The sequence below is a fragment of the Neocloeon triangulifer genome, unplaced genomic scaffold (assembly GCF_031216515.1).
Source record: "Neocloeon triangulifer isolate White Clay Creek 2 clone unplaced genomic scaffold, ASM3121651v1 ptg000001l, whole genome shotgun sequence".
NCBI classification, from domain to species: domain Eukaryota; kingdom Metazoa; phylum Arthropoda; class Insecta; order Ephemeroptera; family Baetidae; genus Neocloeon; species Neocloeon triangulifer.
Window position 1 is genome coordinate 2,783,046 of NW_026775544.1, and position 24,460 is coordinate 2,807,505.

General features: G+C 35.2%; 1 protein-coding gene across 2 annotated transcripts in view; it reads left to right on the forward strand.

Moving 5' to 3' along the window:
• LOC132204429 (protein apterous-like) overlaps positions 1-24,460 on the forward strand; it is a 50,172-nt gene that overhangs the window by 11,391 nt on the left and 14,321 nt on the right. The window contains exons 2-3 of one of the 2 annotated variants that reach the window (XM_059633049.1): positions 453-907; positions 23,778-24,298. In XM_059633049.1, the coding sequence (XP_059489032.1) occupies positions 453-907; positions 23,778-24,298 (976 nt within the window). Of the gene's footprint in view, positions 1-449; positions 908-23,777; positions 24,299-24,460 lie in introns of both variants that reach the window. The other variant, XM_059632967.1, reaches the window with a different exon arrangement.

Sequence of the window (24,460 nt, forward strand, 5' to 3'; positions counted from 1 at the left end):
CTTTTAAATATGATTGTTTTTCTCTTTCTCATTTAAAATGAAAAAAAAAAACTTAAAATTCCGCCTTGATTGGTCTCATTAAGGGCTATAAATCATAATATATTCTAATGTGTTATACGAATAAACTTCATATTTTGCACAATTCTACCAACATATAATATGAGGAGCATGAAATCAAGTCTTTATAGTGTAAAAAAAAACGGGAGTATAGATTCAGAATACTCTTTTATTTTTCAAAATTTATTATTGAAGCGCAGTACAATTGAACTTTATAAAAAAACTTGCTATGATTTTATTCAAGAAATAAAATAAAGTTTAAATAATAAATAAATACTGTGTTAAGCAATTTCTTATAATAAATTATTTTTATATTTAATTTTCAAATTTTTGTGCAAAGTCGTGTATTTTTCCTTAGATTAAATTGAATTTTATTTTTTGTATGTTTTCAGCAGCAGCATGAGCGATACACGATAGGGCCAGCGTACGACCCCTCTCGGGACTTGTCGCCCAATTTGCCGGTGCACTCGGATTCTTCGTCGGGCGGCGAGGGCGAGGGTTGCTCGTCGACGACTTCGACGACGGACAACAACAACAGCGGTTTGCTGAGCGCGTCGTCGTGCTGCCGTTTCTCCGACTTTGGGCCGTCAAAGGGTCCGTCGTCGTCGCCACCGGCGCCGCCGTCGTCGGCGGCGCCGCTCGCGCAATGCAAGATGGAAGAGGAGAGCAGCGCGGCCGTCAGCTGCGCAGGATGTGGATCACGTATCTGCGATCGCTACTACCTCCTGGCCGTCGATCGTAAATGGCATGTCACCTGTTTGCAATGCTCTCAATGCAGACAGGCTCTGGACGGTGAGGTCACGTGTTTTGCAAGGGATGGCAATATCTACTGCAAGAAAGACTACTACAGGTACGGTGATTTTTTTTATTTCTCTTTATATTCAACGGCCTTTTTATTTATAGGAATAAATTAATAATGTATTTGTCGCGCGCGCGCTCTCTTCCCTGCCAGTCAATGATGACAGGTTTCTCGAGGCAGGTGTTATTCTTATTGCTTTAATTTATGCTCGCGGAGCAGTTTGTTGTAAATAATGCTGCACAGTGCGCGCGTGAGCTTGATGGCAATTGCCTTTTTTAGCACTGCGGCTCAATAGTTTTCTCTAATATAAATTTATTGCTCTCTTCTTCTTACATTTTGCTCAATAAAAATGTATGTATGTAGAATAATACTCAGCTGTACATACACAGGGGTCAATAACATGCTAGGTTATTTTTTCCATTGCCAGTGTTTTATAACTTTTACAGAACTATTTAGAAAGAAAGTAATTGGTTTTATTCTTCAGAGTAAAGGATTTCTCAATTTTAAACAAAATCTGAAAATTTAATCTTAAACTACTAACAACCTGCTTGACGCGATTGTTAAGAATTTGAATAATTTAAATTTCACCGTTTCATCTAAACTTATAAGCAGCATAACTCTATCAAATTCAAAATCCAACCTTCAAAAAAATTGAATGACCTGCGTGAAAACAGAATTTCGATAGATGAACTAGTAAAAGCCAGAGCCGCAAGATAAGACGATAAATCTCACTCGTCAGATTCTATTTAATTAATTCTACTCACTGCTGCAATTGATACTATAACTCATATTGAAGTATCTCTTTTTAATACAATTATAAAATTTTAGACAATTCCTTAGTAATAACTATCTGAAAGTTGAGGGAATATTGACAAAACTGTTGCTTTTTCAATCAAACTGTGCAATTTGCTTGAAATATAAAAAAAAAAAAATATGACCAAGTGGACACTGTTTTTAAAGACAACGTATAATACTAGGGCTAAAATTAAAAAAAAAATAATAATAATAAATAAATTAATCTGATTTTTTTTTTGCCTACAAAAAGTGATGACAAAATGAATTATTTGTTCAAATGAATCGAAAAACCCTTTCAAATGCAAAACCACATTTGTATACAGGCGTGCTTTTGTGCGTGTGCACCGACGGATGTTGTTATTACATGACTTTGATTTCGGCCGTGATGCGCGGTTTGAAAATGTTTGCATTGGAAAAATATATATATATAAAAAGAGTATGGCATGATCCGGCGAGAGAGCGAGGCCGAGAGCAGAGACACGCCAAAAGCTGCTGCGCCAGTGATTACACATTATATACAATTGTTATCTTTGATACCACCCACGTGGCTCCGTCGGTAATCAGACCCAGATTCCTGGTCATTATCCCGATAAATGCGACTCTCATCATTGTGTGTGTCGAGATAGAGAGAGAAAGATGCGCCTTTATTTTAAATGCGCGGGTGGAACGCTCATGACGGGGAAAAGATACAAACAGAGAGAAAGGGAATCATCATTATCAGACCAATAATGTCATCCAGTCAAGCTTTACGTTTTTTTGTGTTATAAAGCTTGCATTTTTTAATCCTTGTAGTGGTTTGCGGATTTGAATTTATATCAAAGAGCCATTTGAAAAGTTTTAAATGTTTGCAATCGAATATGGGGTACTTTGGCATCCGTAGAACGAGTTCAGATTTATCCGTACGTGCGCCGTTGGAGAGAGAGAGAGCATTAATCCATTAGCGATTGCTAATTATCTCGTCATGGGGGTATTGAATATTAATTGTTGCTCAACAAGCTGTGCGAGACTTGATTTATTTTTCAAATCGTATCTTTCAACAGGGCAGTCATGCGGTTTTTTAAGCCAATTATGTTAATTATGTTTTTAAGAGTTTGACTTTTCGCCGAAGTTTTCGGCTATTATTGAGCCTCTCATATGGAGTTAAATCTCAACTATTATTTCTTGCCACAATTTTTATTTATAATAAATAATATAAACTGAAAATTTTCTTTTCTTATTCAACAATTTTTGTAAAATTTTAAGGAATTTAACTTCTATAATTAAAAATTTGGAATATATAATAGAGCTTCTAGCTTATTCAAATATTCGGAAAATAAATCAGCCTAAAAGTTATTAAAAAGATCAAATTAACTCTGTTTTGCTTGTTGTGTTATGATTTATTTATAGATTTATAATTGTAAGCTTGATTATTTTTATCTCATATATTCTGGTTGTTTGTTTAACTTTTCGTTCTTTTATAAAATCTAGCTCATTTCCAATTTAAAGTTGCTTAATTGCATATTTATGTAACAATTAAGGCAGCTCTTGAACGTTGCAACACGTTTCATTCCACCCCATAAATCACCTGAAATGAGAATTTCAGCGCAAAATTTCTTGACAAAACACGGCTTTAATGGCGTCAGAACAGAATTGTAATTACGACGTTCGCGGCAGAGAGTTTAATTTTGTGCTAATTGCGCGTATAAGTTTGTGTACAACAGACACAAATGCGCGCGCTCTTGATATATCAAAACTCGCGTCTGTCTGGCCGCGCGGCCGAGCACGACCCCGGTGGGGCCAACTGATTCCGATAACCCCAGAGGAAACGGCCAGCTGATAACGCGCTTATATTTAAATATAAATAATCCCCCAAGCCATGACGGCCTCTCTAAGTAAGCAGTGCCAAATGCTCCGGAGACGAAGTTATAGAGGACCCGGTGCTAATTAAACAATTAATTTTATTTTTTGCTCAAGTGACGTGTTTCTTTGTATATATTGTTTTGCACTTTGCTAATTTGCATTTTCATGCGCCGATTGCGTTTCATGTTTCCGCCGATTTATTGCTTTATGAATTTTTTTTCACATTACTCTTTTTTTGCATCAGAGTGGTATAATTAATGTAAACAAACATAGCGGGTGGATCGTGATTTTCGCGAAACTGAAACAAACAAATAGCCGCAAAGGAAAATATAAAAAAAAAATGACCTCCGGGGAGAATAAATATATTATAGTATTTTTTGGTAAATTAATATTCCATCCTGATTCGGGCGTGAAAAGCCGAAAGCGCGTTGGATGCAAATTTTTCTGGGCTACTATGAATTTCAAGAGATGTTTGTGTGGGAAAATATTTCTGTGGCAAGATCAGAAAATTCTCAGAGAAAATAAGGCGCAGGAGGAAAATAAAAAAAATGTATAGCCTCTTTTGTTTTATGACTCCCCCTGAGGTTTGTTTTTCGTCTGTTTTGGAAGTGCACATTTCGATAAAATTTTAAAGATTAATTCAAATTGTTAAAAAAAATTATATAAAATATAAACTTCAATGATTTGATTTTCTTATAATCTAAACTAAATTTGCTAATTTTGATTGAAAGTTTAGATATAAAAAATCAAAATTAATTAGGGTGATCCAAAATTCCAATTGGTCTAGGCTTTAACTTGATTCACAATTCAAATCGCATAGAGGGTTGCTGGTCTGGGTAAAGTGAAGCTTTTGGATCGCCCTTAATTTTATTGAAGTGTTAAAATTTTACAATCAAACACGATTTAAAAATAAACTAATAAATAATTTTGAGATAATTTTTCATTTTAAATTTAAATGTAAGCTTGAGGCACGCAGTAAAAATCAAACTTAAAGAATAAATTTCACGCCGAAAGGATATCGCTATTTTAAATGCAAATTCAACACCCAAAACCTTTACTTTTACTTCTATGTTATTTGATAATTTTATATTTAGTTATATAAAGTGAAATATTATTGCGTGGTCTTTGTCCGGACGTGCGCATTGAGCGGTAAAACTTTGCAGAGGAAACTGTTGACGGCTGTGTCGTGAAAGTCTTTTTCTCAAACTTTTGTATGTATTTCGCCAACACGCGTCTTTGGCATGGCCACAAATTTTTCCGAGTTGTGGTCCCCTAAGCTCGTGCACACGGCAGAAATTCGGCCGGAGATCTCGTTCGTGTTAGACGGTGGTTTTTGTCATTGAAATACGAGGAAACGGCTTTCGTGCAGCCCGTCACGATATAAATATTGTTATTGCTGTTATATCATTTTCAGGCCTGGCTGGCTATGGGAATAACACACACGCGGCGCCGCAAACATTTTTCCTGCCCCGCGTGTGTTAAAAAATTACAGTACACACAGAATTGTTCTGTTTTTTGGCTCGGAAAGTCAAAGGAAAGATGCCTGGCTTCTTGGAATCGTCAGGGTATGCATTCGATCGGTGGAGAGGAAATGACACTCTGGCATGAAACAATTAAGACCAGACGACCGGAACTGCCAACTCACTATTTTTTATTTATTTATTTGAAGAAAGAATTATATATAGCGTTTTTCCAGAATTTAGAAAAAAATCTTAAATTTGATTGATGAATTTACTATTGGGATTATAATTTTATTAGAGAATTTTTTAATGAATCAGTTGACAAATCACTTAATTTCTGTCAGTCCACTGATTTTTTTACTTTAACCAAGTAAAGTCATTAAATTTCATGTAATATTCCTTAGCTTTAAATATTATTTTTTGATTTAACAATTTCTAAATCTAACTTCCTGCGATGCCGGGATTACTACATGTAAAGACAAATTGCTTTAACTTTATGTTTAATATTTAAAAAAAAGTGCATTAATAGTTGTAATAAAAAAATACTTTTAAGTTAAAAACATTTTTAAACTAACATTAATACACTATTATAAAATATTTATTTATTTATTTATTCTCCATTCAGATACAATGAAATACACAATACACAACATCTTACATCAAGTCAATACAAAAATTAAAAAATATTGAAGTAAAAATAAATCTTAATAGCAGTGAAAATTTTAACTTGTGCTTTGTATTTTTCGGGATTATTTTAATATAATTATTCAATTAATAATTGGTTTTCTTGCTTCATTTGAAGCAGAATAATTATTTTTGCAATTGAATATGTAAATTTCTTTTCAGTAAAAGTAGAATACTATCCTATATGAAATTTTTCGGTTTTAGAAGAGTGCTAAATAATTTTACATAAAACAGATTTTGCGTTTATGCTGTAGTTGATTTTGCACACTTCACTTTAAATTTTGCTCTCAAGTATCTTTACCACATATTGAATTATTGTAAACAGAAATAGTGCTTTTGGATAAGTAAATGAATTAGGCATATAGATTTTAAATATATTTTTTCATCTTCTAAATTTCATGCACTTATGAAAACCTAAAAATGACTCTTCTAAAAGACCAAACTTTTCTTTACCAACTGCTCAACTTTCATAATAAAAAATCTCGAATCCGCAAACAGCTTAAATAGCTTTGAAATTTTCGCAAGCTCTTTTAAATTCAACACAGGTTGCAAATCTTCTTAAGAAGGCACAGCCGTTTGCCTATTTAAATGCGATTATAAAAAAAAAATAATAATAAATCCACCGGAGTAAAGAGCATGTGGAATCCGCAGACAATATAATGAACTTAGCAAAACCAACTGTGCATCAACACTTTGCATATAAGCATCTCTGTGTGTCGCTTATTGTGTGCGCGAGATTTTTTTGCCGGCGCGCGATCTACCGAGAAAAGAGGAGGCGTTAATGCACACGATTTTTCTCTCTCACTCTCTGATCTCCATGCAGATTTAAATCTTAATGTGTCAGTCAAGGCTGGCTTTGTGCACCGCTGCTAAATAAAATTCGCCGTGTGTATACAAAACACACAATGCTGCATTTTCAAACGGGTGCTGCTGAGATTTTAATCTGGGCTCGTTTTTCGCTTGAAAAATAAATAAGACGCTGGCCGGACGAAAATGTCACGAAACTGCTTTGGCCGAGATTGCCGATCAAATTATTCAACAACCTCGTTATCTTTTTTCTGCGATGCAACTTAGGAAAAATATGATGACGATTCTTTCTTTTGCAATAGAAGAAAAGCGTCACGCCTCTCGGAATTTTTGTGGCGGTCTGCGTGTGCGTTAGTGTCGCATAATTACACACGAAGGTGCACTTATTTGCGTGAGTGCCTCGCAGATTGCCGATAATGACACCGCAGGGACGAGCCACACACAGAAAGAAAGAAAAAACATTCGTTAGATCAAACTCATGCGTTCAATTGCCGTTTGCGGTTTGTGAAAAGTATAGAAGAAATAATAATAATAAGGAACAAGGTGCTGACGTGCATCTTTGAATGTAAGTCAGCTGCATCCGTTGCAGTTTTAATTGCCGACCTAGTCGAATGATGCTGTATTTTTTATTTATTTCATTTTAGCTCCAAAACTTTTGACAATGGAGCTTTCCGAATTCTATTATTTTGTTTGAAAATGTGACAGAATTAAATTAAAATAATATTTGGACATTTTACATGATTCGTTACTATTTTTTTTAATATCTGGATTTTTTACTTATTTGAATCTTATAGCAAATTTTCTTGCTGAATTTTAATTTTTTACTCTGGAATTAGCTATGAATGAAAATGATTAGCAGCATCAAATTTGCGCAGCAGCTATAATAATTATGCATTATTATTTTGTTGATTTTATGTATTATAAATTTTATTTCAGAGTGCATTTCGTAAACTCCGAAAGATTAATTAATCAGTCTTAAATTTAAGAAATCTTAAGGACAGCTTCCACTTATAAGAAAGGAAATAAACCTTTTCGTTCACCTATATAATGTAGAAATCTCAATTGAAGTTTGTAGAACTATTACAATTTTTTTCTTTTCTAGTAACTGCAAATTAATTTTCAAATTAATTAAATTAATATGCTCAAACATAAAAAAATTGATATACTAGTAAATATTTACAAGTAAAATAGTTTAAGAAATATATTCTTTATCCAGTTTTTTAATATAATATAAAAATAAACCACTTCCTCCCTGCTCATGTAAGACACCTTTCAGACCGTCAGTAGCTCCGGCGCAGGATTTCTAATTTTACTGCCTCCCGCGCTTACACCTGCACGCACACGAACCGCTCAAATCACGAATTCAATTTGCAGGAGTTTTAATTAACCTCTGCTGTGAAGCAAATCTCCAGAGCAGTTTAATTCTCTCTGCGAGCAACACACCGGCCCACACCCTTTTAATTCAATTTCCATGTTTTGAAAACTTTTTCTGAACTCTATCAAAAGAGACACTTTTAAATAGATAATAAGACACACAATTTCAAAACCATTGTAAATTACCGCCGTTTTTCTTCGCATGCGACATGCACTTTGCGAGACACAAGTTGTATATAATTTTAGTGGATGTATGAACATTCCTTGCAATGTGCACGGCGGATGGACTACGTTTCGTCCCCCACTGACAAACGGCTAAAAAGTCGGCCGCTTGTCAGCCAGCTAGTTTATTCTAATTTCGAGGGTGCAATCACGCAATCGTTCTCAAGCTGGTGTATATTTAAGCCGATGTCACGCTAGCAACTAACAATCTCAATGAAACTGACGCAGAGAAGGAAAAATAAGCAAGAACAAATAAATATTTAAACAAAATGAATTTTAATTAAAACTTATATAATATTTTTTTTACACTTCTTTATTGTGTTTATAGATTTTTTTTGTTATCGTTTATAAAATCATTTAATATATCCTTTCATTATTTTACTATAATTATATACTCTTTTATCTAAGCATAATTTAAATATATATTCAAATTAAATATAAATTATGAATGATATAGCACTTATTATTTAATTTACTGAATAACCTTTACTAATATAAAAGTGAATAAAAGTAAGAAAATGGAAAATTATAGTCTGATGCAACGATTATCTTTGATAAAAATTCATGGTGATCAAAATGTAAAAAAAAATTAATAATAAATCAATCGACTTAAAAAGTATCTCTTAAAATTAATTTTTCTAGGGTCACAACTTTTTTAATAACATTTAATTGTAAGAAATAGGGATTTAGTATTTTTATATGGGCAGAGGGAAACGGGTGAAAATAATTTAGTAACGCAAGGCAAATCACGCGTCAAATTACTTTCCGCGCGCGATCCGGAGGCGCGATAACGGCGTCCGCGAGATGTTGATGGCTGCATTTAATTGTTGTTGTTGAAACTCAACACCCGCGGAAAATGGGATTTTTATGAATGAATCGACGAGGAAGTGGGTGTTGCATCGACGCTGGACGCCCGCTCGCGCCGCCCGATATGAAGCTGATAAAATGCGCTGCCCCCAAATTGATTTACATGAATTAATTACAGATTGTAATGAATGCGGCGGTGGAACAAAACGCAGCACGTGTTGTCGTTGAAATTCTCGCTACTGCTCGCTTTGCTCTCATGAATATGGACGTGAAAGGTTAAAAATAGAATAATTAATTGAGAGAGCTGCCAAATCTTGATTTATTATATGAACTGATTACAATTTGAAATCTAGCGTTTTTTTAGCTTCACACATTGCGCGTACTTGAATTTTTTCTTACTTGGAATTGCATTCCTTCACGCTGAAGGAGTCGCTTTTGCACAAAAAGTATGAAAAGTTTCTAAAAAACTGTTACGTGGAATTTTTAAATCCCTTTAAGATGGAGAACGAGAGATAAAGTTTGACCGCACCAGGTGGCAAATGAGTTGTAAAAATTATTCACCGTTCTGGCGAATGAGGAATGTTATTTTTGCAAAAAAGGATTGAAAATTAAAATTTATTTACAAACTCCTTAATTCTTGCAAATCTCCAGATTGGTTAAATTCAAAAATAAAATTTCCAGACAAAAATTCACATTAATTATAACGACTTGAATTACCAAATCTGTGCATCTAATTAGGCAGAAAATTTTCAGACAAATTGCGGAAGCCGAGGATTCAAGTAAGACATTATTTTGCAAATGAGCGTCTTGAACCTCCAATTAGAAAATTCGTCTCGTTAAATACACACAAATTTTGACGAAGCCGGTGAGCAAAAAAGGCGGCGATTTCACAAAAGGAGGCGGCGGATAATAACAATATTCATAATTTAAAGAAGATTCCACTTCATATCCAAGTGAATATTATGCCTCTAAAAAGCATCAATTCTGGCAGACAGCCGGGTAATTTAAATTTTTTTTTAAAGTGGATTACAGCACCTTATGTTTGTGATTATATAGAAAGATAATTCAGTTTTAAATACTTTGAAGATGCTGTCAACTAAAATGTAATGTTGTAAAAATTCTATTTGAAAATTAAAGTTTGAATCATTGAGAACGATTGCAAAATTAAAAAAAAGTTTCCCAAAACTCATTGTTGGCTGGTAATTATTTTGATATAATAATTATTATAAAAAAATAACACTTCTTGATCAGCTTAAATATTATTCTCCAGAGGTTAAAATATTTATTTAGAGCTCTCAGAGTTGTAATCCTCTTTAAGGCGGAGAAAAAATTCTGCCAGGTTCACTTTTGGCTGGCAGCGATTTTGGGTCGCATGCGAGAGAGCAAGATAATTTTGTCATCGGAGTCGTTGGCTTTGAAAAACGGTCTAATTGCCATTACATGTGTTTCGGGTCTCATTGCGTGTGCTCTTCTCTCTCCATTATTTCCCGCACCTCTGCTGCTGCTTCCTGCGCTCAGGGGCCTCTGCGCGCAAATCGCCCTGGAAACGCACAGTTTAGAGACACACCATAATTTTTGGGCGCAGCATCATCATGCAAGCACACCGACCACAAACATGCCATCGGCACACACAAAATATCAAGCGGAAGTGAAGACCTGCTGTCCGCGCGAGTTCCACTCACGAAATTTCATCTGTGTGTTTGATGATGATGTTGTTTCGTGTTTACCTTCCGTGTAAATAATATCATCGCGAAAATAAAACAGAAAAACAGTTCCACCGACGTTTATCGCAGGTAATAAATCACAACCGAAGCTTTTCGACAAAAAAAAATTGCTTATTTTTTGATGGCCGCTTAGTTTCAGGCCCTCTACATGGACTTAATTGATATGTTCCAACCCGACTATTAAATTGATAGTGCAGTCCTGTAATTATAGGGCGTGTAATCGACACTTTGTTGTCTGCTCGCACAAATTTGCGTTTTATCGCTGTAAAATTTCTTCGCATGTACCCTTTCCGGTCATTTAGTGCAGGCAAATTTTTATAATACTTTTTTGCACACGAAAATCCAGAAGGAAAATGAAAAATAATCGTTCCCAGCACCATGTAATTAAGGGCACTGCCCTTTCGCTTTCAGCGACACCCAAGTTTGTTTGACTGAATTGTTTCTGTCCGTTGACAAAAAAGTTTTCCGCTTTGTAAAGAGGTCAGCTTGAATTTAAAAATAAAAATAACGGTTCTGCAATTATAATATAAGACAAAAAAACTTTAGGTAAATTGTGGTGTGCAACTTACATTAACAATATAGTGGGTGGCAGGTTAAAAATGTTAGAGGAAAAATTAACCTTTCACTATAAACTTGTACACTTTAGACTGCAAAAATTTTGTTTTGAGAAAAAAAATGAAACCTCATTATTGAGATACATCCCCAAAAATTATTTTACGCTTTTCTGTTGATTGACCGCACACATATAAATTTAATTATTAAAAAATAAAAAATTTTCAAGAAAACTTCCCCATCAGGAAACATAAAAAACTACAGTTCCAAAAATGAATTTTAAAATATTATCTCTCTATATAATCTCTGATATGGAAATTATTCAAATGTATTCGCTTCTGTTTTCTTTTTTTTAGTGGCGTAGAGGATTATAAAAAATGTTGATGTTAATTATGCAGAGGCGTTATGAATATCACCCTGCTCGCCGCGCGGAATTAGATAAAGAAATTAGGGAGAGTAATCAGATGCACTTTTGACGAGCCGCCGCTTTTTCGTAATAAGCATTGTTCTTCGTCAGCGGTTTATTCTAATGAATGCATTCGCGACCGACTCAAAATATGATATGTGATTTTTTTGTGAGACAGAAGCACATGGGCAGGAAGAGCAGCCGTTTTTTTGTACAGAAAATAATTTGCATTTTGGCTGTGGGTATTTAAGATAAAGGCGGGCATATATAATAATTTTTTTTCTCGGAACGGATTTAAATGTGAAAATTACAATAAACAAACAAGCAGAGCACAAAGTCGCGAGTTGGAGATTTGATGATATGACCTTTGAGAGCACTGCAAGTTTGCAAACATGCTTTACACTATAATTATATGAGTACTTACTGTTCACAATTAAAGATTAAAGCGTTTTGCGCACTTATTATTTTTTGTACTATTATAAAGGGGACGAGAGTGCGAACATTTTACGCGATACGGTGAACTGACTGTGCACGTCATATGAAAACAACTGTTTGGAACATGCAAAAAAAAGCAGCGACGCGTCAAAATGATAAAACTAGAGCGTCAAAATATATGTATGGCTTCTGACATATTTCAACTAATTACCAACTAACATGGGACATTTCACCTTTTATTTTATGGAAAATTATAATTCAACTTCTTCATATCTGTCTTGCCGATTATCTTTCTTATTACAATTAAAGCTAACTGTAAATATAAGATTTCTCACATTTTGTATCACTAATTAGTTATTCATTTTTCATTTGCGGGTTTATAGACAATTGCCTGTTACTTTGTAAATAATTATCATTTTATAATTATTTTATAATTATAACATTATAAGTTATTGAATTTGTTGCAACCAATTTACATTCTTCATTTTTTATCTTCCAAGAAAAGTAATTTAATTTTGAAATTTTTAATGCTATACTCACACAAGTAAAAATTATAAATCTTGATCTATTAATTATTTTTAATATGTAGACCATGTTTATTCCTATACATACATTTTATTATGAAGAATAGTTTTTTCCCCCGAAAAATAAATAATATGCTATCGGATGCAACTTTTGTTCTTAAACTCAAAAAAGTTAGTGTACCCCCATACGGTTTTTTTTTACAAAAATTAAAAATAATAATATGCTGATTGAAGGAAGTGCCTAACCGAGGGATTCATTTTCGCCGCAATGCAGCTGCTGACAAAGGGCATCATGTATATGAAGCCATTAAATTTGATTATCGCTGCAGTAGCAATGGATACGCGCGCTCTTTCATCATCACGAGCTGTAATTTGCACCTATTTGAGTCGGTGTAATTATGGAATATTAAAGACGATGATGAGCGCGACTCGCGCCGAGACGAGTGCCACGAAATGATTCGTCATAATTTAAAAAAAATTCTAACTTCTCTTGGACATGTTTATTTATTTTCACGACGCTATTCAGAATTATCAAGACGGATATAAAAGCGAAAACAGGAAAAGGGCCAGACATCATACAATTGTAAAAATTTCCGCACACTATCGCTTTTTTGACCGATAACAAAATATCACGTACATACTTCATACTTCACGTTGAATTATTTACAGTCAACGTTTTTTCATGACTGCTCTTGATTTTTTTCCTCTGACAATGAGGAACATTTTGGCACTATCGCAAGACCCACGACATTTCACACTCGACTGTCTTTTTTGAAATATATTTACAGCCAAGTTATATCTCCCAATGCCATGAGTAGACAGGGGCATGAGACCAGCATAAATTTTGACGTCCTGCACGCAAATTTTATGCATTTTCGGTGAAGAAGTTGCATTTTACATGCGCACTATCTCCAGTTAAAATCGCCCTGAATGTCACTCTCTATCTCCCGCAGTTGTAAATTTCTGTCAGCGTTACTTAAAATAATTATACATGCATGATTATATTTTTATACGGCTGGAAAAGCTTTCTCCCTGCTTGTGATGGGGGAAAATTTATGATTTTAGGTTAGGATTTTTGTGTAAATTTTCAAAACAATTTCAGTTTTTGGAAAAAATGTGATTGATAGGAAGATAAGGATAAAAATATTTACTCTAAGATATTTAGGTGATATTTGTGAGGCTCAAATAAGTGCACAGGCCGATAAGACACTTTGTCTTGGCCTGACAAAAAAACCTTTTGTTGTAATTTATTTAATAATTAATATTGATTCTAATTATATTCCCCATCCTGGCCTACAATACAGTCGAGATTAGGCCAATGATATGCATCAAAGATTGAAAGAAATAGAGTTCCGAACCGAATGGGAATAAAAAAATATTTACACACACCTGTAAGCTCCAAAATGCGATGATTTGAATTTAATTCATTGGGGGTAATAAATAAATAAAAATTTGTGTTAAACACGCAAAGCAAACTTTCGCATCCGTCTCTCTTCCATAAATTTTATATGTATATTTCCTCACGTGTGTATAAAAATAGTAGGCGGTTTGTTAAGGAGTTTGGGCATATTATAAAAAAGTGCTTTTTCTCATCTGCTCTCGTGGCGCGCAAGAGAGAGAGAGAGAGAAATTCGGGGAGAGCACGCTATATCAAAGAGAGGCAAGCTGTTTCTTTTTTTTCTGTATCTATTGGCTCCACGCTGAGAGCCATCATCGTGCAGCCTTTTCACAGCACAAACGCCACACATTATCATGCATCCTGAAGAGCCGCCGATTTTTTTTCGTCTGGTGGTGCCGCCGCTGGAAGGAAATTATTATATATGTGAATCGGTCGTCCCGGCGGAGAGAGAGAAAATAAAAGCAGCCTGCTCGAGCATTAAATTTCGCTGCTCAAATTCATAAGTGTATGCAAATGAATGCATGCTATCTTTGTGTTGTACAGTTAGAAAGATGTGCATGTGACTCGAAATTTGTGCGCCTTGACGTATTATATTGTTTAGTGTTGCCAGGGAAATTATTTAACCCCATGCTAAGTTTTGCATTAGCATGAATATTGTGAGGGTTATGCTGAGCAGAGTGTTGGTATAACAAAATTTTCGACTAGAGAGCATTTAAAGTTACATTGTTATTAATTTAAACAAATTTTTTTTATGGTGATTTGAATTTAAAATCGGCTTTTCCTCGATGGGTTTTTGTGAGTTGTTTATTGTTTCAGAAAAAACAATATCCTGCTCTACATGTTTCGGCTGCGGGCTGCAGCCATAATTCATGAGCTTTCCCGGCGGTGGTCGAGAGAAGATAAACAACTCACAAAAACCCATCGAGGAAAAGCCGATTTTAAATTCAAATCACCATGAATCAACCCTCGATCGTGAAATTCTACCACAAATTTTTTTTTAATTTATTAATTTTATGTGTGGATATAAATTAAAAGTACAATATCATAGCTAAACTATTTTCAAGGATGGACGCGAAAGAATGGTAATGATTTTTTTTACCATTTATTGTTATGACTTATCTTATGTTATAAATAAATTATTTTGATGTTCAATTGTTCATTTTAAGATTGTTAAACACACTCTGAGATAGACACACTGTTTCTGCGTTATAAAAACTCTTTCGAATAATCTGATTCATCAAATTTAATTTTCCCATAAAAATCAACTTTTGAATAATGATAATTTAGCCACACACATTTAGTTTACTATGTATGAACGTGCGCGAATATCAGATTATAACAAATATTTTCCAAAATTTAAACGAGCTTAGAACAATTAAAGAAAAAAGGCGAAAAAATATTAAGAAAAAATTTAGTACATTCTTAAAAAGACTAATCTTCATCTCACAATCAGGCTAAAAATGCGAATTTTTCCTTTTTTTCTAATTTTAATTGCCTGATTTAGTGATTTAATATTTTAAAGGTTTAGCTGAACAATAAATTTCAAGCAGATATCTCGAAACACATAAAATCTCTTTAGTTTGCAATTTGATCGTGGAATTACGGAGCAGTACAGAGAAGTATCACTTTTTCCAATGTTATTTTATTTTGAAGTTCATGGTTGAATTTTTTAAATATGATTTTAAAAGCTTTCATAATTTTGAAAGTTTTATGACGGTTTACGATTCTTCTGAAAAGCTGTCAAAAATATTCCATATTTATTTATCTTAGTTATTTTTATATTTTTAGTTTTGTCCTTTTTGGATTCTTAAACTGTCACAAAATTTGTAATTTACAATATTTTACAAAAATCCCTTGAAAATTAAAATTAATTTTCAAAAAGCACTATACACACAATTCCAGGAACGAATTGTTCACGCCCGAGAGGAAGTTATCCAAAGAGTGCATTATGCACTCTAACACTTTGGAACTCCATAATATTCCATCCGGGACAAAATAAAAAAATTCCAGCACACTTATGAGAGGAACATGAACGCACGCAGCGCGTTTTCCGCGAAACAATGAAAGATGAAAAATGAGGTGCGTGCGTTTGTCTCCTCGGGTGTCTCTCGTCCACACCAGCACACATGGGACACATCTCTCCAGCAGAAAGTGAGGCACGCGGAGTTATGCAAAGATGCATATCAGAGGAGTCCCGCTGGCCCTTTAAGGGGCGATCCCTCGCGTGTCTGAGCCCCCCGTGGTGGTCCCGGGCAAACAAAGAGAGACATTTTATGGCGACTGCGAAAAACACATAAAACAACACTCAGGTATGAAGGGAAAAAGTGATGAATAAAAAAAAATCGCCGGTGAAAAATTTATTAAAAACTAATAAAAATTCGCACGACTCGGGTCGGTCTTGGCGCAGGAAATTTTAGTATTTATAATCACCGCGGGCGTTTATTTATTTACTTTTTGGTGCTCGGTGCAGCCCCCCACCGTGCGAGCCGATTCGAGAAATAAATAATCAGGCGCGCTTATAACACGGACCCGAGTTGGATTGAAAATAAATTTTCAGCGCGGCCCCTTTATGGTGATGTGAATTAGCGTGCGTGTGAAAACTTGCGTTTCTGTCGGAATTAAAAAAGCGTCGCAGCGAGGAGTAAATAAATAATAAAAAAAGAGAAACTAATAACTCGCGGCGCGGCTCTTTTTTAACTCTTTTCACGGCGAGATTTATTAACTCAAATCCCGATGAGAAACCCGCCGTACAATCAATAAATAATTCAGAAAATATTTATTTTATTCTTCTGAGCTGCGTTTGGAAATTCGGACGTAAATCTCTCCCAGAGCAGGACGTGCTGACCCTCTCAACCTCGCCGCGCTTTTTAAAAATTGAATTTTTTCGGGGCCATAACTTCTTTCTTTCTTTTCCTGCCAGCCAAGCAGAGAGCGGCACCGTTGGTTTTTTTACGATGCGATTTTTTATATGCTTTCTCGACAGGGGGTCGTCTTGTTAAGGTTATAAGGTTACAAGATGAGATTCTGTCACAATTGTGCAACATCTTAATGCCGCGCACTCGCTCTTGTCAAAATATATGCTGAGAGAGAAGGAAAGATAACAAAAAAATAATAAACTGAGAGATTATCTAGTTACTTTAAATTTAAAACACACTGTGCACAGAGGCACCTGAAAACACAGGACTTAACACTATTTGAATTTCTTAGCATTAGCCAAACCCTATACGTAGTACGTAGTAGTTATGATTTGTTATCAGAATTAAATATATACTATTTGGTTTCGCATTGACTGTATGCAAAACCTTGAATAAAAAAAATAAAATAGAAAGCAGTTCTCAATTAGAAATTAACCCGTTTTTAAAAGTTTCCATTGACATTTTTTCTTATACTAATTTTTTGACTTGATTTATGAAAGAACAAAGAGCAATAGATCCACAAATTATTATTGAATTGCAAAATATCAAAGAGCGCCCTCATTTCTTTGCTAATTAATTATCATTAGTCAAATCGATGGAAGCAATATAATTAATTGTTCCCTCCCAGTGTTTTGTTTTGTCTCTACTGGAACTTTAAAACTTTAAATCATAAAATGTTCCGTCGCAGCATGTTGTTGCATAAATTTGCAGTAAATCACCTCTCGGAGGGGCTCTTTTATTCTTTCGCTTTTGCATGCATTTCTCGTCAACCCTGCCCCATGAGAGTTGCATAAATAGCTCACAGAGGCAGTGAGCTCATTACACGCGCGCTGCAGAGAGTCTCTTTCTTATATTTCTCGCAGCGAACTCTTCTTTTTCTCTTTTCTTCTTCATCCTTGTGCCGGTGCATACTGCCGTGTGCATCTCAAGGTGCTTGTTATCTCTTTTCAAGGAGCAGCGCCGAAGAAGCAGCGGCACGTCTAAACATTTATTTTCCGCCACAAAAAGGCCCTTGAATCGATTTTTATGCACTAGCACACCGACATTCTTTGAAGTTTCATGCTTATTCTGCTGCTGCTGCTGCTGCTGCGAGAGAGGTGGAAACATTTTTTATACTTACACTGCGCGCAGCGTGCTGAGAGCAACAATGAAAATTGTATGTCTTTTGATGTGCATGAAAAAGCGAGGAAAGATAAAGGATACAAAAAATGTACTTTATATTTAAAAAGATCATGAGGTGAGTTTTTAAGATATTAAAAAAAAAATCAAAATTCTGAAATCAACATTTTTTTTTATTGTTAAAAAGTTTGGCTTAAATTATGAACCAATTATTCATTTTAAGGAACTTAACCACCAAACAAAAATATTTACGTATGTGTAAATTTTAATTTGGAATTTAAAAAAAATATTTAATTCTATTAGATTGCAAATTAGATTTCACTACACAATTAATTTCAACGGTGTGGCTTAGTAGGAAAATATTGAGTAGAAATTTAAATTTGAGATAAAGAATGAGCAGGAATAAATTCTTTTAATGAATTTAATAATTAAAGCATATTTATAACTGCATGTTTTGTTAACATTTTTTATAGTAGCATAGTAGTCATTGAAACTAAAGGTTGATAATTTGTAATTAAACAATTACTATTCTTTTTAACCAGTTTGACGGACTGGAGGTAGCATAATTTCAATATTCACTTGACATAGCTGATAGCTATATCAGTTTGTTTTAGGTTATAGCTTTACATGTAAAATTATTTTACTTAATAACTACAACTAACGGTACATAACATTGCATTTATATAAAAAAATATGCAAATTAGCAAAAAAATCTAAATAAATATTTCATTTGTTTACAGTTAAAGCTTAAAAATTTCTTAAATATAAAACTTATAATTGGTATTACAAAAATAATTTTTAATAACTCAGCGAGTTAAATGCCACAATGGAATACACAACGCATTATCCACTTTTTCTCTTTTTTTTTATAAAAAAGCTGCTGATAAACTTGCGACAAGCAGCCACCTAAAGTTGATTGACAGTTATTGTACTCGGCGGAAAAAAAATGCTTTTTCACGAATTTTTACACGCCAGTGTTGACGTGCATTATGAAAAATATTATATAAAATTCAAGAGCGAGGGACTGCATTGAGAGTCGCCGCGTGTAATCGTCTATAGAAAATATGTCAACCCTTATTATTATAATGGGCCGATCTTGTTTGAAATACACTACAGCTGTGGTGTATCGCCCGTTGGTTTTTAAGCTTGAATGAACGTTTATGCAACACAACCAACACTGCACAATACCCCCACAACCCCCCGCTCGTTCCGAGAGAGCAGAAATTCGCTCTTGATATTTAGTTGCTGCCTCTTGGAGCGTGTAACAACCCTCGGTGTGACGCCGGTGAAAGGGTTGGAGCTGCGGATCGAGAGCTCCTGCACGTTCGGAATAAAACATATACGTATGTATTATTTGTTCAATGTATGTTCTCGCAGAGCAAGAGTGCTGGCGCTCAGTCAGCATCTGCGTGCTGGCAAATCGGGGAAATCGAAGAGAGACAAAAGCTGAGAGCATTACAATGTGCAGCACATATACAAAATTATGAGTTTAGTTATACAGATTAATTTTATTGGCGTAACATATAAGGTATAATCTCTGCCCAAATCAAGATAATTAACTATTACTGAAAAAACCTACAAATTTAAGAATTTATTACAAAGCTTTTCAGGAAGAAAAAAGATTTATATCTTTTGTGTAAAAACCAAAATATTTTGTACAATTAATTGGTTCCAGTTAATTCAGTAAATATTTGCGTTGTTAACTGAAAATTGCAAAAGTACATTGATTTCATATCTTCAAATTTTCTTTATAAAATTCTATATAAGAATTTGATTATACCATAGAATGTACTTTATATAGAAGACTTTTTGTTATTGACCTCTCAGGGAACGGTTTTTTTTCAAATTATATTTTTTTGTGACACATAAATTTCAACTTCCTGCCTTCTTGCGACACAATCCATCAAACCACTTTTTTCTAATGCCGACTGAAAGGAGTTACCGCCCAGGTTAGTAGTAATTTAAGCGTCCATAAAACAACCTCTTTCGGAGAACGATTTTGGCCAAATTCGGGGAAAAGATAAAGCGAGACAATACAATAACAAATAGAATAATAGAAGCTGGGGGAAGAGTAGCAATATTGTTTCCAGTCAAACATTATTACATTATTATGTTTGTTTTCCCGGAGGGAGAGATGAAGAGCGGTGGAATTTTGATTTGACGTGCAGCATATGCGGGCAGCGGGTCTGGCCAATCTACATCTCATCTCCCATTGTCAATGGCGGCCCAACAAAAAAGACAGCCACTTGAACAACAACAAAAACCCCTTTGCCATCATCATCCTCCAAAGCGGCGGCACGAAACGCTGCGTTTGTGTGCGCGAATAAATAAAAAATCAACACACACACAAACACATGAAGTGGCCATTGAAAAAAAACTCGCTGCGTTTTGATACATCCTGATCTTCACTCGCTCCGTTTGCATTTCAAATGTGTATTTATTTATTTTTCGTCCTGCCAGAGCAAAACTCTTTCCTCTTTTTTTGTTGGTTATGAACATACAGAGTGCGTGCGCCAGGGTCGAAATGCAAACATGGCAGAGAAGGTAAATCATTTGATGCCATATCTATTTGCTGATTCGTTATTTGTGGCAAACATAACTTTCTCTCTATTTGTTTTTGAGTAGACAAACACCGCAAGCGCTCCTCACATGTATAATCTCTGTCCTTTTTTGCTGCGGTTCAAAATGTTCAAATCTCACCCAAATTAAAATAAATATGATCTGGTAAACTAATTAGTGGGAAATCAAATTTTGATTTTTTTTTAATCGTGACATTTGTTTAATTTAATTTTGACATTGAAAGTGTTTTTGAGGTGAGATATACATCATATTGTATTAAAAATTAGATTATTGAACGCATGGTATTATAATACTTTTTTTTCAATATTTAAAAATTAAAATTTTACTAAAAATTCATCAATAATTGAACTATAAACTTACCCAAAAATTGTTCTGAAAAAGTTTTGCCAAAAGTAAAACTGATGGTTGTGCTTTTCAATTGTCCTTGTCCTGCATCCCGCAACTTTTTCTAACATATCCGGATGTTTTCCATGTCAATGTCACCGCGGCGGCTAACGTTATCGCTGATCCGCAATCTCCATCGGATCGGAAGTCGAAATCAGCAGAATCTGATGTGGCAGGCGTTATTTTTTACACAGAAAAAGCGGCGGCTCTCGCAATTGAGACGTTTGAAAAATTGCTGGTGACAGCGAGCGGCAAGAGCTGGGGAGAAGCACCCCCCACGGGGAAGCTGTCCTTTGTGCGGCGGTCGGCGGGTCCACAGGTGACCTGTGCTTTTTGCTACTGTGTGTCTGCGGCTTTTGAATGTGTCAATTGGCGAGACGCGCATATAAAGAGGGGTGGCTCGCATTTGTGTATGAAATTTCACACGCTACAAGTAACATTCTGTATGGGCTCTTTATGTCTCTATTATTTATTATTGATCGCGCGTCTGCTTTTGCTGCATATACATGTAAATTATCCACTCCAGGAAGTTTATCAAACCTATTTTCAGCGGCATTTCAAGCTGCATCTGCGTTGCGCAGGGGGAAATCCGCGGCGTGCTTGTCTCTTTGCTCTTTCAAATAAAGAAAGGTTGCATCAGGAATTCGCTGCTGTGACAAATAATAAAGTGTATAGCGTTTAGAAAAGACCGTTTCACCCATAGCGGAGATGATAATGAAAAATCGTGTTTGACAAATTGTTGTACACACATACCTTCTCTTGCGGTCTCATTGTGGCTTTTGTTGTCGGTACCACGGGAAAAATCTTGTGCGATATTTTTAAAATCGACCACTCAAATTGAGATTTAAGAGGCATTGTAATATACTATCATCATTTATAGATTTATCTTGAATATTTGATTGAAAATACAAATTAATTGATATAAATTATTTAAAATAGAATAATACAGAATAATAGCACTAATTCTTTTTGAGAACTTGCAAAAAGATAATATTTTGCAATGCAATTTTCTTTGGTATATTATTATATAAATCAACATAAAACTATATATCGATCTAAAACGTTCACAAAGCAGTTGTTTGAATTGAAAAAGTTTTATTATTAAAATTACCTTATATAGCCTCATATAAGAAAACCTAAAAAAATTTATCACTGAAGTTGCTCAGCTTTTTTTATGTTAAAATAACGTTTAATTAATTTTTCTTAGAAATTCTAGCTCAATTCGGATTTTTTAGGGGAAAATATTGATAAACAACCAAACCAAATTAGATCGCAGGCTGTTCTTGTCCGCAGACCATAAAATGAAGTGATGAACAAATCAGCCTAAATTCTAAATTCAATTCAATTTAATCCTCTTAATTATCAGCAGACATGCAGTGCAGAGCAAAAAGCGCGTGATTTATACTCGCATCAGAGCATCTGACTGAGTGGGGGCGATCGGATTTTAATCTCGGGCGAGACAATGATTATATTTTTTCCCATGACGGCTGCTCGTCATTCGTCCCAACCAAACGTTTTGATCGAACATCACGCACAAGTAAATGAGAATAATGAGAACGGCGCAGCTTATGCAGTAGTTTCTATGGCAGAGCGCAGACAGGGTTTCAAATTTCATAATTTTAATCACGGTGTCATCAGACGCTAGTTTGACACAACATTATGTGTATTTTTATAGCGCGAGCTCAAGTGGCCGGATCGGGTTTCACCGCGAGTGTGTGCCAGTGAGTGACACAGAGCCGGGCGCTTAGGCCGCTACTGCGGCTCCGCTGTGTTGCGGGTAACCTAAGCAAACAATCGCGCGCCGCCGAGAGCAAATAGCCGCGCCGTTGCCAAAAATGTCGCGCCGGAATTACGCAGCTAGGCAAATATTGGTCCTTGTTTGGCTTCGTTAGCCGCAAAATGGGTGCCCAAAAGCGGATTAAATTTGACACAAGCGAAATGTTGCTAATCTGCTGCTGTGCGGTTGGTTGCTGCAGTGCCATCAAGTCAGATTATATCATATTTAATTGTATACAGCAAAATTATTTGCAAAAAATTGAAAATGAAAAAACAAATTGATGAATACGTGATTTTAAAAGCTATCAAAAAAAATATATACTATTAAAATACACTTTTAGTGTGATGTTAATTGATATTGAATTTGATGACGTACAAATTGTATATCTGATACCCTCATTTAGAGGTTTTAACTGTTTGGCTAAAAATTTGATATTAAATTTTGTTTTCTTAAAACTGTTATCTTTAAAGGTAGTTATCATTAAATGAATTTGTTATAAATAATTGAAGAAATTAAGCTGGTGAGAGATTTATGCATATAAGAGCTTTTTGATCGATCTGTTGCTCATCGATTTTAAAAGGAATTCAAAGAATGTTTGCACACAAAAAAATGAATAAATTTCATGCCTCAATTGTTCCAATAACTGCAGAAAGTAATTCATATTGATCGACAATAAATCATTTTTGAAGAGTCGGTTTAAAATTAATTTTAGCATTAATAGCATCAGATGAATAAGATTAGTATGTGAATCTTGAATCCAACTTTCAACGATCATAAACAGTAGAGGATCGAGGATCACAAAAATAATAATAATAGTAATAATAAATTACTCTCACTAGTTTGTATTATTCGTTAATATTACATGAATTTCTAATGGAAGCATATAATTATAAATAACTGCTAGATATTTGAAATTATATATCATTTTGTGTAAATAAACAATCGGAATAATAATATCCTTGAGAAAATTGATTGCATATTATGAAAAACTTTGCTTTTTTATTTCAAAAAAATTGAATATTAAAACGTTTTTTTAAATATTTATAATTTTATGTGCACAAAATTTTAGAGTTGGTATATAAAGTTTTAATAAAATTTGCTCTGATTGTTTGTTGCAGATTATTTGGCATGAGGCGGTGCGCGAGGTGCCAAGCAGCCATCTTATCCTCAGAGCTGGTGATGCGCGCCCGTGACCTCGTGTTCCACGTGCACTGCTTCACCTGCTCGGCGTGCCAGACGCCCCTGACCAAAGGGGACCAGTTTGGCATGCACGGCCCCAACGTCTTCTGCCAGCACCACTTCGAAGTGGCGACGGCGGGCCCGCCGCCGTCCCTGTCGCCGCCCCTCGGACCCCTCGGGCCTCACGGACCCCACGGGCCCATCCCCTGCCCCCAGCTCACCGCCAACCCCTTCCCCTACCATCAGCCGCCCTTCCCGTCGCCTGCCGGTGACTACTCGCCCAACATGCCCCCCTCGTTACCCCAGCAGCCGCCGCCCCCCAACCCCTCACCCTGCGCCCTCGAACCCAAACCCTTCTTCAACGGCGGCCCTGCCCCCACGGCCCCCTCCACCCCCAGACAGAAGGGCCGACCGCGCAAGCGCAAGCCCAAGGACCTCGAGGGCCTGACTGCAAATCTCGGTGAGTACGATTTATGTCATATTGGCATGATTTGAAGAATTATTGATAGAAATTAATTTTAAGCATTAAAATAAATAGGTTATTTTTATTTTTCAAGCAAGTACAGAAAATATACTTTTGAATCCACTTACAATTAATTAATACTTTCCAACTTATTTAAAC